This window comes from Lagenorhynchus albirostris, chromosome 1, assembly GCF_949774975.1.
Source record: "Lagenorhynchus albirostris chromosome 1, mLagAlb1.1, whole genome shotgun sequence".
In the NCBI taxonomy this organism is placed as follows: domain Eukaryota; kingdom Metazoa; phylum Chordata; class Mammalia; order Artiodactyla; family Delphinidae; genus Lagenorhynchus; species Lagenorhynchus albirostris.
The window spans coordinates 11,070,090-11,089,248 of NC_083095.1; the positions used below are offsets into that span (position 1 = coordinate 11,070,090).

General features: G+C 35.5%; 1 protein-coding gene across 3 annotated transcripts in view; it reads right to left on the reverse strand.

Moving 5' to 3' along the window:
• Window positions 1–19,159, reverse strand: part of UNC79 (unc-79 homolog, NALCN channel complex subunit) — a 199,861-nt gene that overhangs the window by 151,585 nt on the left and 29,117 nt on the right. For all 3 annotated transcript variants that reach the window (XM_060165773.1, XM_060165753.1, XM_060165764.1), the window contains exon 5: window positions 5,098–5,162. In XM_060165773.1, the coding sequence (XP_060021756.1) occupies window positions 5,098–5,162 (65 nt within the window). The remainder of the gene's footprint in view (window positions 1–5,097; window positions 5,163–19,159) is intronic.

Below are 19,159 nucleotides of genomic sequence, written 5' to 3' on the forward strand. Positions count from 1 at the left end.
AGTAGAGAATTTTGCTTCTCAAGATAGACCTCATTCAGAAAACTTAGCATTAAATCTAACATTGAGTGATTCACTTTTCTTACTCTGGAATAAGTTCTATATATCCAACTTTCAACTTCAGGTAGTTTTTTTTCTTCCACATATGAACTGTAGTTTGTTTAACCCTGTAGTGCTCTGTTCAATTTTGAGTTATTTATGCCTCTTTTCATTAGTGTAAGTACAGAGATTAAAGTATTAATCTTAAATTGATCATTAGGATATTTCAAATATCTGGATGTTTTAAATCAAATGGACAAAACATTCAATGACTAGTAAAAAATGAATTTTGTACTTTGCATTGGTTTAAATGTCTATGACTTACTGAACTCTTATTTTTTTTTTTTTTTTGGCTGCGCTGGTCTTCGTTGCTGCACTCGGGCTTTCTCTAGTTGTGGCGAGCAGGGGCTACTCTTCGTTGTGGTGCTCGGGTTTCTCATAGCAGTGGCTTCTCTTGTTGTGGAGCATGGGCTCTAGGTGCGCAGGCTTCAGTAGTTGTGGCACGTGGGCTCAGCAGTTGTGGCTCGTGGGCTCTAGAGCATAGGCTCAGTAGTTGTGGCGCATGGGCTTAGTTGCTCTGCAGCATGTGGGATCTTCCTGGACCAGGGCTCGAACCCGTGTTCCCTGCATTGGCAGGTGGATTCTTAACCACTGCGTCACCAGGGAAGTCCCACCAAAGTTGTCCTTTTTTTAAAAATAAACATTTATTTATTTTATTTTTGGCTGCATTGGGTCTTTGTTGCTGCACGCGGGCTTTTCTAGTTACGGTGAGTGGGGGCTACTTTTCGTTGCGGTGCACGGCCTTCTCATTGCAGTGGCTTCTCTTATTGCAGAGAACGGGCTCTAGGCACACAGGCTTCAATAGTTGTGGAGCACGGGCTCAGCAGTTGTGGCTCACAGGCTCTATAGCTCAGGCTCAGCAGTTGTGGCACACGGGCTTAGTTGCTCCATGGCATGTGGGATCTTCCTGGACCAGGGCTCAAACCTGCGTCTCCTGCATTGGCAGGTGGATTCTTAACCACTGCGTCACCAGGGAAGTCTCAAAGTCGTTTTGAATTTTGTTCCTGCCCTTCAAGAAGTAATCAATCTATGCTACAGCTGAGTATGCAGTTAACATGCCTAGTACACAAATTCTTCTAGAACTTCACTCTGCCTTTTCTTTAGGCTTTTTTTTTTTTTAATGATTTGAAGGGGATAAATGAACTGAACTTATGACCCAAGCAGCCTGTCATTTAAAGTTAAAACCCTTAGGAGTTTCAATGGTTGGGGAAGTAAGAGTTAGAATTCCTAAACGTAAATAATTATACCATCAAAATCTGTAAATTATATATTCCCTGGTGCTAAAGGCCCAGTGTGAAAATTTTTCTTAGGTAACTTTCATGCTTCCTTTGATACAGTGAATAACTACTTTGTGGTGTGTTAAATCAGGGATTGGCAAACTTTCTGTAAATGGCCAGGAAGTAAATATTTCAGGCTTCGTGGGGCATAAGTTCTCTGTCACAACTACTCAGCTCTGCTGTTGTAGCATGAAAGCAGCCAGAGACAATATGTAAGCAAAAGAGCACAGCTGTGTTCCAATAAAACTTTACTTGCAAAAACAGGCAGCAGGCCATATTTAACTGCGGCCATAGTTTGCTGACTCCTGTGTTAGCTAATTATCTGGGATTCAAGTATTTCATAAAGTGATTTTCAAATAGGAGCAAGTAAAACCAAAATACAGAGTGGGATATAATGAACTATAATTTCCAACATACTTTCATTTTAGGATCCTATCATAACTTTTGGCTCTTGCCTTAAAAGTACTTTTTTGCAACCTATTGCAAAATATATATATATATATATATATATATATATAAAATGCTTTTCTATTTGGCAAATCATTATGTAACTGAGCAGGACCTTACGGGGCCTTCCAGAGACAGACCCTTCCCCCATATCCTCTGCTGTAGCTCCTCTCCGAAATACCTAGTTATATAACAGTATCTGATGAACATTTCCCGAGTTGTTTTACAGATACTAAAACCACCACTAAATGGAAGAAATTAACTACTTCATGATCACGAGCACTTTGTAGCCCCCAGAGCTACTGGCACCTAAGGACTGATAATGTTAACCCCTGTGACATCACCGTGTTACCTCACCATCAACCAATTGGAGAATTGTGCACGAGCTGATCACAGACCCTGCGACCCCTCCCCCCTGGCCCCACCTGGCCTTTATAAATGCTTTGCTGAAACCCACCAGAGAGTTACGGTGTTTTCAGCACTAGCCGTCCCAGACTACTTGTATGGCGCCTTACAATAAATGCTGTGCTTTCCTTCACCACCAGCCGGTATCAGTAGACTGGCTTTACTGCACACAGGCGAGCAGACCCAAGTTTGGTTCATTACTGCCTAGAGGTATAACTCACTATTATGGAGATATTAGGCTTTTTGTGAAAATAAATCCATTTTCCCTGAGTTTTTCCCATGCACTCCATGTAGACCTCTTCTTCAGTATAGGTACTTTACTCTCATTTCTAATGAGTCATTGATACCTCTGTCAGGTAAAGATATTTTTTCATTCCATTCCAAAGTAAAAACTCCTAGGATGTTAGAACTGTAAAGAGTCATTAGAGGTTAGCTAGTTGACCTCTGACATGTTAAATGAATTAACATGACCCTTCAGATTTGTGGCTAGGAGTGTCAATCCTGTTCCGCACTGAACAGGTCAGTTTACATCCACGTTAATATGTTCACATCTGACTGTTACATTTAAAAATAGTTATTTTCTGTCTATAAATATAATACATGCCCAAGGTAAAGGCTTCAGATAATGAAGAAAAGGAAAGAAGAAAATTTAAATAACTCATTAACCCTCCATCTCAATGCAATCACTGGTAATATTTTGATGAGAATTACTGGTTGGTGTTCATTATGAAGATGAATATAAAATTCATATATGTGATTTTTAAACTACATGTGCATCATACTGTACACTTCATAATTTCTTTTTCATTTAACATTATTCTGCAAGCATCTGGATGTTGGGTACCCTTGATTTACATGTCATATGCTCATATCTCCGTGGGTTTGTGGAGTGCTCATATTGTAAAGAAAGAATAACCCTGAGCCAGACCGGTGGTCGTGCAAAAACAGCCTCTGCACAGGAAATGACAACAAGAATATTCCCTTTCTGGGAAGCATAGAGTGAAAATGTAAAAGGAAGCCCTTTAAGAAAACTGGGATTGAGAAAGTAAAATTTGGGGGGGTGAGAAAAACGTTTAGGGACTAGATAGAGGTAGTGGTTGTACAACATTGTGAATGTGATAAATGCCACTGAATTGTCCACTCTAAAATGGTTAGTTTTATGTTATGTGAATTTTACCTCAATTAAAAAATGACAGAAAGTGGGATGGTTTGGCTTATCCTGGAGGACTGGCTATAGGGAATGGCCTGTGAGAAAAGTCAGGCCAGGCCAGAGGAGTAGACTGGGCTGTTTGCCTAAAGAGAGGGAGAATTTCTAATTCATGATGACTTCTGCGGGAAGGAAGCCAAAAACCATTACTAATCAGGAAGTCAGAGGACTCCCGAGAATGCAGTCTGACATAAAATCAAGGAAAAAATAACTGGAAAAATTAAACAGATTTTCAGTACCTCCTTTCTGTTGATGTCTGGGTGAACGAAAAGAGGGCACTGTAACTTAGGCAGAAAGAGGAAAGGACAGATATAGAAACTACGGGAATTGTGAAAGTCTCACCACTGTGAAGAATTAAGCTGAATACTATATGAACTCACTTGTGTTTAGCTCAAAATGTCCTCACACCAAAGAAAAGTACCTTTGAACCCCAAATGTTTATGGAAGTTCAGAGGAAGAGTACACATCGTAGAATGGGAGAGGACTAAGCTTCCATTGGTGGGTTACCCTCACCTGCTCTTTCTCAGCATAAATTCATTCAATTTACTTTCATCAAAAGCAGAGATCAAGCATAATAATATAAGGATGTCCTTTGTTGGTAAGATATATCTAGATGACAATGTGATAACTGGCACTCCTGTGCCACTTTTGGTATATGAAATACATGTTTTATTCCATTTAGAGTTCTTTTTGGCTCCATTTATATTTATATTTTTTATATCTCATTTTACCTCTTCTACTGTTTCTAAAAATTAGAGTATTATTTTTCTATTATTTGCTAATCTTTACAATCTACCTCTCTATAGAACAAGAGAGGCAAACTTCCTTGACAATAGGTTCTAAAAAGCAACTTGAACTCTAATCACTTGACCTAACTCCCACTCCTCAGAATTTAAAAATTAACCCTTGTAAATCCAGACACAGGTCTCTCCAGCCAAGTGTTGTATCCGACAAATATACCAAAAGTAATTTTGTTAAGTGGTGTAATTATTTTTCTTAATTTTCTACTTCAAAGATTCAGGATTATAACAGGACAGAACCAATTAGATGTGGTAGGGAAAGAATAAGGCTGAGAGTCAAGGTACCTAGTTCTGTCTGCGTGACCTTAGGAGAGTGACTTGACCTCTCTAAACCACTGTTCCCTTACCTCTTTTGTAATTTTCCATGTGTTTGCTGTCCAACTACCTCTCAGTCATTTCAACTAAGTCACATCTGTGATCTGAGCTAAGACTTAACAATTTTATCTGTTTTTGTCCTACGACTCTTGAATTCACATAGTCACACACTAGACCACTCATAACTTGTAGCAAACACATGAAAACAGGGCCAAAGTACATTCCCTTGAGTTTATTAGCCCAGACAGAAATCAGTCAAGGACTATGTAAGTGTTTCACCAGAATTATTCTGATAATTAGCACAGTTCTCCACAGCACTTGGTTATGAACTCAGAGTCAAATCTGCAGATATCACTATTCATTGCTCTGTCTTGAACCAATCCACCAGAGTACAGTCAGATCCAAGTAGAGAACAGTCATTTGAGATGACCACAGAGTACAGGCTTCTGCTTTACAGAGAAGGATGCAATCTCCATTTCATTCAGCAATTTGCTCCTGATAATTTGACCACTGACAATATAATACAGCACCATGTCTAATCAAACAGTACCTTCACAGCTGGTTTGTTAATTGCGTTGTGGCATTCAGTGTGCTGGCAGTGGATGGGGTTCCAAGCTGTAAAGCAAAGCATAGCTGATGAGTATTTCTCACTGAATTATTCATGCCCTAGGAAAAACACAGCAGATACTTCACTAGTTTTCCTTAAATAGAACCATCATCAGAAGGTTTCCTAAAATAATTTTTTTTTCAGTCTATGAAGTATTTTTAAATTAAGCAAAGATATCACAACCCCATCCATTTTCCTATGCGGAGAGACAAGCTAATATAAGGTGGCATACCCAATACCATAATATTATTTCACAATGATATACCATTAGTAAATTCTTAGAAGCTTTTACATCTGTGTTTTCACTTGATCCTCCCAACAACCCTGTGCGATAGATACAGCAGATTATTAACCTCATTTTATGTGTAAGTTAAAATTTAAAAGGTTAAGTAGTTTGCTATGGTCACAGAGTTAGTAAGTGAAAAGCTACGACTAGAACATATATCTCTTGGTTCTCAAAACTGTGCTCTTTTCACTATAGTATACTATGCTAAACATCCTAGATTTTTGGCACCAGGAAGTGTTTCAGATTCATAATAACTGAAATGAGTAGTAAGGCAACCTCCACCATTCCATTTCCCACCCATCCCCATTAAATGTGGAGACTGAAAAGATGAGTTTCTTGCCCAAACGAAATGCGTCCCTCTCACACATTAGTCACAGTCTAAACCTCTGCTAGTTTGCTAATACCCAACTCAACACAGTATACACACAGAATGAGGACAAGAACCAAGTGATCTGAGACAGATCAGAAAGAGAATTACAATTACTTCTCATCATCCAGATGATTCTGTAGCCCAAGGCACTTAGCTAACAATATTCCACCATAAAAAAAATGCAATAGGATTTTATGTTTGAAAGTAGGACATTTTTCTAAATCGCCACATTCTAATCCTATAGGACCATGATTGGCCTAATATATAAAAATCTGCAGATGAGAAGATATTCTTAGTTACATGTCTAATTATAATCCAAAAATATTTGTTATTAATGATCTGAGCCTAAGTTGTGCTCTGAACATTTGGTAAAATTTTCTAAGAGTGTCCCAACTTCAATTCTTCTATGCTATTGTTAGACCAGGAATAAGACTATGTGTCTGATTTGGAATTCAGGAAAATATGGTCAACAGAACAAGTGATCTTAAAAAAAATACACAATGGGTCTATTTATTTAAAAAGAAGTACAGACTAGAACTACTACTATAATAACATAATATCATATTGATTATATCTTTTGAGAGAAAGAAAGAGGAAATGAATGAGTAAGGAATGGATGAATGAAGAAATAATTTAAATAAAGACACTCCATATTTGTTTCCTACATGTGGAAAAGTCAAGATACAGTAGCAACAAGTTTTCTTGTGTAATTAGAGAAATCTAGAGAAAAAAGAGTGCCTTCAACCAGTACAGAAGTTGCAAATACATGGAACGTGTACCCCATTCCTCCAATCCCAAACTCATGACAGATAAGAGCATTCTTTCCTGCTGAGTCTAGAACTGGCCTTAAAATCTTTCTCAACACTGAGCTCCAGGAAGTCACCACTAATCAAAACAGAGTTGGCATACAAGATGAAATCTGCTAACCATCTCTGAATCCATGTATTATGAGAATATTTGCAGATCACTTTATAAATATTAAGAAAAAGTTCATGACATTTTAAGATAAAAGTAATATTTAAACTACATAACAACTGTTATGGCACAGGTACAAACAAATTAGAACGTGAAATGGCCACAGCACTTGATCAGAGTTCCAAAAACTCCTGCTCTGCCAGAAATTAATGCTTTATATGTGGATGGCGGGGATATCTAGGAGGTCCTACTCCTCTTTTTATTCTATTTTTACAGGGTGTCACTAACTTAAGCACAGGTTGTAGAATACTTCCTTTAAGTTCACCAAAGTCACACTAGATTTAAGCTTACTAGATCAGTGATTATTGGCTTTTGTTTTGTATCACAAATCATCTGTAAAGGTTTTTAAAATATGATGCCTGGAACCTCAAAGCCCAGGTATCCGTAACTGGGAAAAGCAACACAGTTGATTCTGATACAAGGACAATCTACATACCTTACCATATGGCAAATATTTTCATGATAGACCTCCCTTTATTTGAAAATAAAAACAAAAATATAGCATAAACGTGGCAGACAAGAATTGTGCTTCCAACAATGACAGAGTAACTTGTATTAGACTCGCCCTCTTACCATAAATAACTAGAAAACTAAAAAATATATGAAACAACTGTTTTAAGAAACATGACTACAGGTAGTACAGGACAATGACCTTTGAGAGAAGAAACAATGAAATGAATCCTACAATTACCCTTGGTCTCTTCCTGGAAGCAAGTTCCAGGTCTTGGTCCTAGAGGTAGAAAGATAAGCACAGTAGGGTGGTTTCATTGAGTTGAGGGAACAAAAAAAGAATTTAGAAAGACAAAGCGGCTTAAATTTGCTGGGTAGAGTACCAAAGACGAGGGATCTATGCAAAGAAAGAGCTACAGATATCTGAGTAGGAATCCTTTTGGGTCTTTGGCTTTACACTAAGCTGAGCATGTGTAAGGCAAAACTCCATTAAGCTGCTTAGAGCAAACTACGGGGGATCTGTAAGCTTAATAATTCCTACATCTCATACAGGGCTGAGAGATATTTGAGCTTCAACCGGCCAGAGTGGAGGGAACTCAGTGAAAACCTGCGATATTCAATTGAAATTCTAGGAGGTCACACCTTAGTAGTTGGGCTAAACTAACATTAGGGAAATGGCTAGTCCAGGTTCACCCTAAGAAAATATAAGAACAAGGCTTGAAAGGGTCAAGCTGATCCACCAGTAAGCTGGCTGCCAAAACAAACTTCAATGCACTGTAATGGAAGGCAGCAAAATCCAGACACTCAATAATGTAATGTTCATGAAGTCCAGTCAAAAATTACTTGATATTTGAAAGGGGAAGAAAATATTATGCAAGAAAATATTACCCACAATTAGGAAGAAAAAATTGGCCAATATAAACAAACCCAGAAACTACAGAGATGAGGTAATTAGCAAACAAAGACTTTAAAACAGCTATTATAAACATATTCAAAGTAAAACATGAACACAATGAGGACAGAGATGCAGGACATAATAAAACAACCAAATGGAATTTCTAAAAATTAAAAATACAATATCAAAAATTAAAAATTCTCGGAATGGGCTTAAAGGATGATTAGACAATGCAGAAGAAACGATCAGTGAATTCAGAGATGTAACAACAGATCCTACCCAAACTGAAGTACTGGAAGAAAAATAAATAGAGCTTCAGTAAGCTGTGGGAAAACATCAGGCAACATACCTGTGGTTAAAAGCCCAGAAGAAGCAAGGTTGTGGGGGTGGGGGTGGAGGCAAAAATTTGAAGAAGCAATGGCCAAATTTTTTCAAGTTTGATGAAAACTATAAACCCACAGGTCCAAGAAGCTCAATGAATCTTAGGCAAAATAAAAGCAAAGAAAATAACACCAACACTCATTATAATCAAATTGATGAAAACCAATGATAAAGAGAAATATCTTAAAAACAACCAGGGAAAAAAAGACATTACTTACAGGGGGACAAAGATAAGAATGATCACTGGTTTCTCGTCAGAAACAATGCAAGCCAGAAGACAATGGAACAACATCTTTAATAGGCTGAAAGAAAAAAACTGTCAACCTATAATTCTAGACCCAGTGAAAATATCCTTCAAAAATGAATATGAAATAAAGACTCTTTGAAGGCAAACACAAGATAAGAGAATTCATTGCCACCTGAGTTCCACTACAAGAAAAGCTAAAGGAAGGTCTTCAGGCTGAAGGAAAATGATACCAGATGGATGCTAGGGCCTACACAAAGGCATAAAGAGTTCTGAGCATGATAAATATAGTGAATAACTACAAACAACTTTCTATATATATAGAAGTAAAATATTTGATAAAAAACTAAAAGGATGGGAAGGGGAAAATGAAAGTGCACAGGATTCTTGCATACGTGTAAACTAGTATAATATTACCTGAAGGTAGACTATGAAGTTAAAGATGCATATTGTAATTGTAGAACTGTAGAGTATTCTTTTTAAAAAGAGGTATAACTAACAATTTAAAAAGAGAAACACGGAATAGTAAAAATTAACCAAAAGAAGGCAAGATATTAAAATGAAAAGGAACAAAGAATAGATGGGAAAAATAGAAAACAAGCACAAGATGATAGACTCAAGCCCAACCATATCTGTAATTACACTAAGTATAAATAGCCTAAACAATAAATACATTACATGTAAATAGTCTAAAAGACAGAGATTGTCAAATAGGATTTAAGTTTTTCAAAAAGCATGACCAAATATATGCTGCCTGTGAGAAACACACTTGAAATACAAAGGTAGAGAAGTTAAAAGTAAACGATAGAAAAACTTATACCATTTAAATGCTAGTCATAGGAAAGTTGGAGTGTCTATATAAATTCAGACAAGTAGACTCCAGGACAAAGAATATTACCGGGAACAAAGGAGGATGTTTCACACTGATGAAAATGTCAATTCATCAAGATAACATAACAGTCATAAATATGTGTGTATCTAAAGATAGAGTTTCAATTTACATGAAGCAAAACTAACAGAACTAAAAGGAGAAATAAGTCTATAATTAGTGTTGTAAATTTGAACAATCCTCTCTCAGTAATTGATAAAACAAGCAGACAAAAAAAATCAATAAAAATAGAAGACTTGAACAACATTCTCAACAACTTGACTTAATTGATAACTATAGAATTCTCTACTCAATTACTGTGGAACAGACACAGTGTCTAGGTAACATTTACTGAGACAATATTCACATTCATAAAGTAAGCTCCAAAAATTTAGATGGAGTGATAGAATAAAGTATGTTCTCTGACCACAATAGGATTAAACTAGAAATAAATAACAAAAATATACCTGGAAAATCACCAAATATTTGTACATTTAAAAAAATATACTTCTACTCAATCCATAAATCAAAGAAGAAATCACAAGGAATATTATAAAATATTCTGTTCTGAAAAACAATGAAACCACAGCATATCAAATCTGTAGGATGCAACTAAAGGAATGCTTAAAGGGAAATTTATAGCTTTAAATTCTTATTTTGGAAAATTTTAAAGGCCCAAAATAAATGATTCATGCTTCTACTTAATAAGATAGAAAAAGAAAAAATTAGATTAAATATTAGTAGAAGGAAGAAAATAATAAAGATAGAAGCAGAAATCAATAAAATTGAAAACAGAAAACCAACAGAAAAAGTCATAAAACCAAATGCTGGGTTTTTTTGGAAAGTTCAATAAAACTGATAAGCCCCTAGGTAGCTTGATGAATAAAAAAATAGAGAAGAAGTAAATTATCAATATCAGGAATGAAAGGTAGGACATCACTGCAGATACTGCAGACATGCCAATAAATTGGACAAGTTGGATAAAATGCCCACATTCATCAAAAAACTTGGTTACACAATTACAAAATTCAACTCAATTAAAAGTAGACAGTTCAATGCCCCATAACTGTTAAATTGAATTCATAATGTAAAACCTTCCTACAAAGAAAGCCCCAAGGCCAGATAGATTTACCAGATGGATTCACTATTAATTACTAAAGGGATAAATAATACAAATCTTACATAAATTCTTTCAGAAAACAGAAGAGGAGGAAACACTTTCCAACTCATTTTATGAAGCCAGCATTACTCTATAAACAAAACCAGATGAAAACATTATAATAAAAGAAAACTAAATCAATATCCCTCATAAATGCAGGACCAGAATCACTTAACAAAAAATTAGCAAATTGAATCTGGCAATATAATATAGCCAACAATGTGGAATTTATCCCAGGAATGCAAGGTTGGTTTAACACTGCAAAGTAAATCAATGTAATTCACCTTATTAACAGAATTAAGGGGGGAAGTCATATGATCATCTAATAGGAGAAAACACATTTGACCAAAATAGACATTCACTCATGATAAAAACTCTCAGCAAACTCTGAATAGATGAGGACTTCCTCAATATGATAAAAAGCATCTGTGAAAATCCTACAGCTAACATCATGTCTAATGGTGAATGTCTGAACACTTTCCCCCTACAGATGAAGGAAAAAAACAATGATATCCACTCTCAGCACTTCTATTCAACACTGAACTGGAGTTATGAGCCAGTGCAATGAGAGAAGAAAAGGAGAAAGGAAGAAGGGAAGAAAGAAATGGAAGGAGGGAGAGAGAGAGAGGGAGGCAGGCAGGCAGGTAGGCAGGCAGACAGACATACAAATTAGAAGAAAAAAAGTTTAATTATCTTTATTTGCAAGAAAGCATAATCATATATACAGAAAATCTTAATAAACTTACAAATAAGCTACAAAAATTAATAAGTGAATTTAGGAAGGTTCAAGGATATAAAAGTCAAAATACAAAAATCGATTATATCTATATAAATAATGTCAATAAACAAGTAGAATATTACATTTTAAAACACCACTTATAATAGCACCCAAACCCATAAAATATTTAGGAATACCTTTAACAAAATATCTACAGGACCTGTACACTGAAAACTAGCAAACATTGTTGACAGAAATTAAATACGACCTAAATAAATGGCTAGAAATACCACGTTTATGGATCAGAAGACTCAATATTGAGTCTTTTCTCAGGAGGTCAATTAAACTACAGATTAAACTACATATTCAATGTAATCCCAGTCAAAATGCAATCAGACTGTTTTGTAGAAACTGACAAGCTGATAGTAACATTTCTATGAAAATGCAAAGGTCCTAAAAATAGTCAAACAATTTTGAAAAGGAACAAATCTGGAGGATTTACACTACATAATTTCGAGATTTACTATAAAACTATAGTAATCAAGATAGTGTGATACTGGTGAGAGGACAGACAATGAAATAGAATATGGGGTCTAGAAATTGATCCACACATATGTGGTCAATTGGTTTTCAACAAAACAGTCCAGGTAATTCAATGTGGAAAGAGCAATTTTTTCAACAAATTGAACTGGAACAATCGGATATCCATACGGGAAAAAGTCAACCCTTACGTCCCACCATATACAAAAATTAATTCCAAATGGATCATATACTTAAATGTAAAAGCTTAAACTATAAACTTCTAGAATAATACACAGGAGAATTTCCTTATAACCTTAGGAGAATTTCCTTATAACCTTAGGGGAGAGGAAAGAACCATAAAAGAAAAAGGATCGATACACTGAAATTTACCAAAATTTGAAAATTTTGCTCTTTGAAATACCTGAAAAGGAAATCCCCTGATTAAAAGGACATATTCACAATACATATATCTGAAAAAAGTCTTCTATTTTCAACATATAATAGACAAGCAACCCAATTTAAAAATGAACAAAAGATTTCATTGAGAACTTCAAAAATATATGTGTGTGTGTGTATATATATATATATATATATATATATATATATATATATAAAAGCACCTGTAAAGATGTTCATTAGCATTAGTCATCAGAGAAATGCAAACTAAACAACAACGTGATATTACTACTTGGCCATCAGAATGTCTAACATTAAAAGACCAACAATCCCAAGTGTTGATAATAATATAGAACTAGAACTCTCATATACTTCTGGAGGGAGTAAAGATGGTACAACCACTTTTGAAAAAGTGTTTGGACATTTCTTATAAAATACACTTACCATATAATCCAGCATTTTCATTGCCAGTTATTTATCAAAAGAAATAAATGTATATCTTCATAAAAACACTTTTATATGAATGTTTATAGCTTTACTCATAATAGGTAAAATGTTCATCAAGAAGATAAGTAAACTGATATAGCCATACAATGCATTACTACTCAACATTTTAAAAAGTGAACTACTTATATACCAACATGGATAAATTTTAAAAACATTATGCTGAGTGAAATAAGCAGACACAAAAATAGTACATTCTATACGATTCCATTCATATGAAATCCTAGGACAGGCAAAACTAGTCTATAATGACAAAAAGCAGATCAGTGGTTGCCTATGGTGGATGGACTGAAAATAAAACTAGGAGATATTTGCAGGGTGACGGAAATGTCCTGTATGTTGATTACAGCTTTGGTTACATTAGTGTATACACTTGTCAAAAGTTATCAAACTATGCTTAAAATGGGTCATTTTATTGCATGAAAATTATATCTCAACAAAATTGATTTTTTAAAAGAATGAAGGACCAACCAAATGTATACTTCAAAGGAAATGAAATAGTATACGGAAACCTGAGAGAAAACTTTTGTCTGAAAATTATCTAGTCAATGAATCAAAAGATTTTAGGAAAGTGTGTGGCATCTGCAACATGAAGCAGGAACATAAGACTTCTATAAAAACAGGAGTAGACAGTCACAGAAATTCAGGGTGACATAGGACACTAACAGAATGAGATAAAAATAGAGTTAGGTAAGAGACATGATAAATGTAATTAAACTAAAAATTAGATAGCAAAATTAGAGACCCTCATTCAGTGCAATAAATAGAGCTGATTTGGGGAAAAAGTCAAGTAAGTTATAGAGTAAACCAACCTGAAAAACTAAGAATATAGAGGAAAAGATAAATGTATGGAAAATAGTGGCTATTAACAGCTACACAGCAGAGAAAATGAAAACATGACCTATGAGTTACAGGTGTTCCTGAGGAATAAACCAAGACAATTTGAACACAGCAATAATTTAAAATTTCATTAATGCGAAATTTCCTGAAAAAAGGACCTGAATTTACAGATTGAAAGTGTTCTTCACATTATAGAAATTAATGAAAAGATACTTATATAGAAATATTTAAGAAAAGGGTTTTTTTTAATAAATAGATAAGGCTCCAAGAATTAAGAACAAGAAAGGTAACTCCTGTAACAGATAAAAATCACTGGTCTAAGATTTGTCTTCTATAACTCTGAAATTCCAGTAAACTATGAAGCAATTTTTACATATTTTTCACAGTGAGGCAGAGGTTTCTTTCATGTGTGAAGAAATAGAAAGACATTCTTAAATATGCCTGACCTCAAAAAATATATATGACCTTCATTTCACCATTGAAAATATTACATTAAAAAAAGCCTGGGTTCCATTTCTCCAGAAACAATAGACAAATAAATTCAAGTCAGTTCTTCTGATGAGAACAATTAGAAAACCGGACAAGATTAAATGCAAAAGGAAATAAACAAACAAACAAAAACCCAGAGAATTGTATGGGAGAATTATGGGGCCATGATCCAAAAGAAAATGGGATTGCCAAAAGGTAGGCCTGGCATTTGAGGCCACTCTTTCTCCTTTGCCTATTTCTCTTTCTGCCAATTCCATAAGATGAGCAGATTTCAACAGACTCTCTGAAATAGGGGAACTAAATTTGGAATTGGGTGACTACCAAGGAATGGGAAACCTAAAAATCTCCCTGGGCTGTGGGTAGAGGTCCCAAAAGGTCACACCCTAGGAGTAAAGAGGAACCAGAGTAGACCAACCCTCACAGGGACTGAAGACCAGCTTCAAATCATCTCAAGAATTGACCACAGATTTTTTTTTTCTGAGCTGCATTAAAGTGACCTGGGTTACCAATTCTACAGCCTCCTGCCAGAAGCAAACACACAAATACTCTCTGAAGAAACATAACTTAATCCTAAACCTCAAATTAACGCCATAGTTTTTCTATCTAATACCTTGCACACAATTATTTAAAAAAATACAAAGACAAGAAAAAAAAAAAGAAATGACAATAGAATCAGAATCTCCAGAGATCTGGAATATTGAGTTATCAGGAAAAGACTTTAAAATAACTATGCTTAATATATTCTATAAAGTAAGAGACAGTTAGAGAATATAATCAGATATTAGAATTTTTAAAGAACCAAATGGAAATTCTAGAACTTAAAAATACAATTAACAAAATTAAGAATACATTTGGGAAGTTAACAATTAATGATGGGGAAGAAAAGTCAGATAAAAAGATTCAGAATGAAGCACAGAAAGATGAAATGAGAGAGAATACAAAAAAATATTCATAGAAGACATGGGAGAAAAGATGTAACATATGTGTCATTGGAATTCCAGAAAGAAGGATGAGAATATGGTATAAGCCATTGTTGAAGAAATAAGGGAACTTCCAGTTACAGCCATGATGTTTTTTTTTGTTTGTTTGTTTGTTTGTTTTTGTTTTTTGTGGTACGCGGGCCTCTCACTGTTGTGGCCTCTCCCGTTGCGGAGCACAGGCTCCGGACGCACAGGCTCAGCGGCCATGGCTCACGGGCCCAGCCGCTCCGCAGCATGTGGGATCCTCCCGGACCGGGGCACGAACCTGCGTCCCCTGCATCGCCAGGCGGACTCTCAACCACTGCGCCACCAGGGAAGCCCCATGATGTTTTAAGAATGTACTGGACTTACCCTTCAACTGGACAAAATGTATAAAGCAACTTGTTTCCGACACTGGGCATAGATTTTAACACAAGGCTGCAATCCTCTGAAAAGAGGGGAACACACAAATTAAGTTCTACATTCACCTTGGTTTTCTGCCTGGGAACACTTGCAAACTGCAGCAAAGAGAAGTGAAACCCAATTAGTAATTAGCATTTTCGGTGAGTAGAGGAAACATCAGAGTGAAGAAGTGCTAATGCAACTGGAATTTGTAAGTAAAGTGAGAACAGCAGGGAGTGCCAGAGAATAGGTCCCATAAATCTGTGTAAGGATGCTCCTCGGGTCCTTGGCTTAATCCTAAACTGCATGGTCTCACAGAAAAACTTCACAAAGACTAGCAGAGAACACATACTTAATGGCTGAAAGCTGAACAGAGATTTTATAGGTCACATTGTGCTAGAGATGCACTGTATTTCCAATGTAGCCAAAGTGAAGAACGTTGGTGAACACACCAGATATTCAGGAGACCACAGATAGGTCACTACTAAAAAACTAAAGGTCAATATCCCTGATGAATATAGATACAAAAATTCTCAATAAAATACTAGCAAACTGAATTCAGCAGCACATGAAAAGGATCGTTCACAATGGTCAAGTGAGATTTATCTGTGGAATGCAAAAATGGTTCAACATACACAAATCAATAAATATGATACATTACATTAGTAGAATGAAAGAAAAGAATCATAAGATTACCTCAACAAATGCAGGAACAGCATATGACAAAACTCAAAATTCATGATAAAAACTCTTAACAAATTAAGCATAGAAGAAAAATATCTCAACATAATAAAGGCCATATATAACAAGCCCATGGCTAACATCATACTCAGTGGTGGAAGGTTGAAAGCTTTTCCTCTAAGATCAGGAACAAGACAAAGTACCCACTCTCACCACTCTTATTCAACATAGTACTGAAAGTCCCAGCTAGAGCAATCAAGCAAGAAAAAGAAATAAAATGTATGAAAATTGTAAAGGAAGACATAAACCTGTCTCTATTTGCAGATGACATTATTTTATATATATAAAATCCTAAAGACCCAACAAGAAAACTGTTAGATCAATGAATTCAGTAAAGGTGCAGGATACAAAATTAAGATACAAAAATCAGTAGCATTTTTATATACTAACAATGCATTTTATGAAAAAGAGATAAAGAAATCAATTTCATTTACAATAGCATCAAAAACTATAAAATACTTAGAATAAACTTAACCAAGAAGGTGAAAGATCTCTAGTGTGAAAATTACAAGACGTTGATGAAAGAAATCAATGACACAAATAAATGGAAAGGCGTCCCAAGTTAATGAACTGAAAGAATTAATATTGTTAAAATTTCAATACTACCAAAAGCCATCTATAGATTCAATGCAATTCTGTCAATATTACAATGGCATGTTTTATGGATGTAAAAAACACTCCTAAAATTTATATGGAGCCACAAAAGACCTCAAACAGCCAAAGAAATCCTGCAAAAGAACAAAGCAGGAGGCATCACATTCCCTGATTTCAGGCTACACTATAAAGCTATAGTAATCAAAACAGTATGGTACCAGCATAGAAACAGACATACGACCAATGGAATAGAACTGAGAGCCCAGAAATAAATCCAAGCATATATGGTCAATTAATATTTGACAAAGGGAGCCAAGAGTACTCAAATGGAGAAAAAACAGTTTCTTCAATAAGTGGTGCTAGGATAAGTGGATATTCACATGTAAAAGAATGAAACTGGATCCTTATCTACTCACAAAAATTAACTTGAAATGGATTAAAGACTTAACTGTAAGACCTGAAACCATGAAAATCCTAGAAGAAAACATAGGAATAAGACTCGTTGACATGGTGTTGGTAATCATTTTTTGGATATGACACCTAAAGCATAAGCAACAAAATCGAAAATAAACCGGTGGGACTACACCAAACTAAAAAGCTTCTGCACAGCAAAAGAAACCTTCAACAAAGTGAAAAACAACCTATGGAATGAGAATAAACATTTTTAAACCATATATCCAAAATATATAAAGAAGTCATACAGCTCAATAGCAAAAAAGAAGAGGAAAACAATTTAAAAATGGGCAAAAAACCTAAATAGATATTTTTCCAAAGAAGATATACAAAAGGCCAACAGGTACATGAAAAGGTGCCCAACATCACTAGTCATTTAGTCAGATTAAAACTACAAGGGGACTTGGGGACATGGTGGGGGAGGGGGAAGCTGGGGCAAAGTGAGAGTAGCATCGACATATATACATTACCGAATGCAAAATAGTTATCTAGTGGGAAGCAGCAGCATAGCACAGAGAGATCAGCTCCGTGCTTTGCAATGACCTAGAGAGGTGGGATAGGGAGGGTGGGAGGGAGGTTCAAGAGGGAGGGGATATGGGGATATATGTATGCATATGGCTGATTCACTATATGTATGCATATGCCGGATTCACTTTGTTGTACAACAGAAACTAACACAGTATTGTGATGCAATTATACTCCAATAAAGATCTATTAAAAAAAAAACCACACAATGAGATACTACCTCACACCTGTCAGAATGACCAGCATCAAAAAGACAAGAGAGGGCTTCCCTGGTGGCGCAGTGATTGAGAGTCTGCCTGCCAATGCAGGGGACACGGGTGCATGCCCCGGTCTGGGAAGATCCCACATGCCACCGAGTGGCTAGGCCCGTGAGCCATGGCTGCTGAGCTTGCGCGTCCGGAGCCTGTGTTCCGCAACGGGAGAGGCCACAACAATGAGAGGCCCGCGTACCACAAAAATAAAATAAAATAAAGACAAGAGATAACAAATGCTGACATGGATGTAGAAAAGGGAACCCTCATGCACTATTGTAAATTAGTGCAGCCACTATGGAAAACAGTAAAAGGAACACTCAAAAAGTTAAAAATACAACTACCATTTCCACTTCTGGAAATATATCCAAAGGAGACAAAAATACTAACTTGAAAAGATATCTACACCCCCATGTTCACAGCAGCATTATTACAATAGCCACGACATGGAAGCAACCTAAGTGTCCATCAATGGATAAACAGATAAAGAAGTTGTGAGTACAAATTTCCAGTTATAAGATAAATAAGTACTAAGGGTGTAAGGTACAACATGATGATAATAGTTAACACTGCCATATGATATATAATAAAGTTGTTAAGAGAGTAAATCCTGATTTCTCATCACAAGGAGAAAAAATTTTTTTCCTTTCTTTCTTTTCTTTGTGTTGATATATGAGATGATGGATGTTAGTTAAACTTACTGCAATAATAGTTTCACAATATATACAAATCAAACAATCATGCTGTACACCTTAAACTTATACAGTGACATGTTAATTATTTCTCAATAAAACTGGAAAAAAAGAAAATTTCAATCAAATAGGAAAAAAAAGAATAGCTTTCAAAAGAAAAAAAGAAAGCAGTTTAACCTTCAAAAGAGCAACAATTTGGCATGAAACTAGAAATCAACCACAGAAAAGGAAATGAGAAAAAATGATCACATGGAGACTAAACAACCTGCTACTAAAAAAACCAATGGGTCA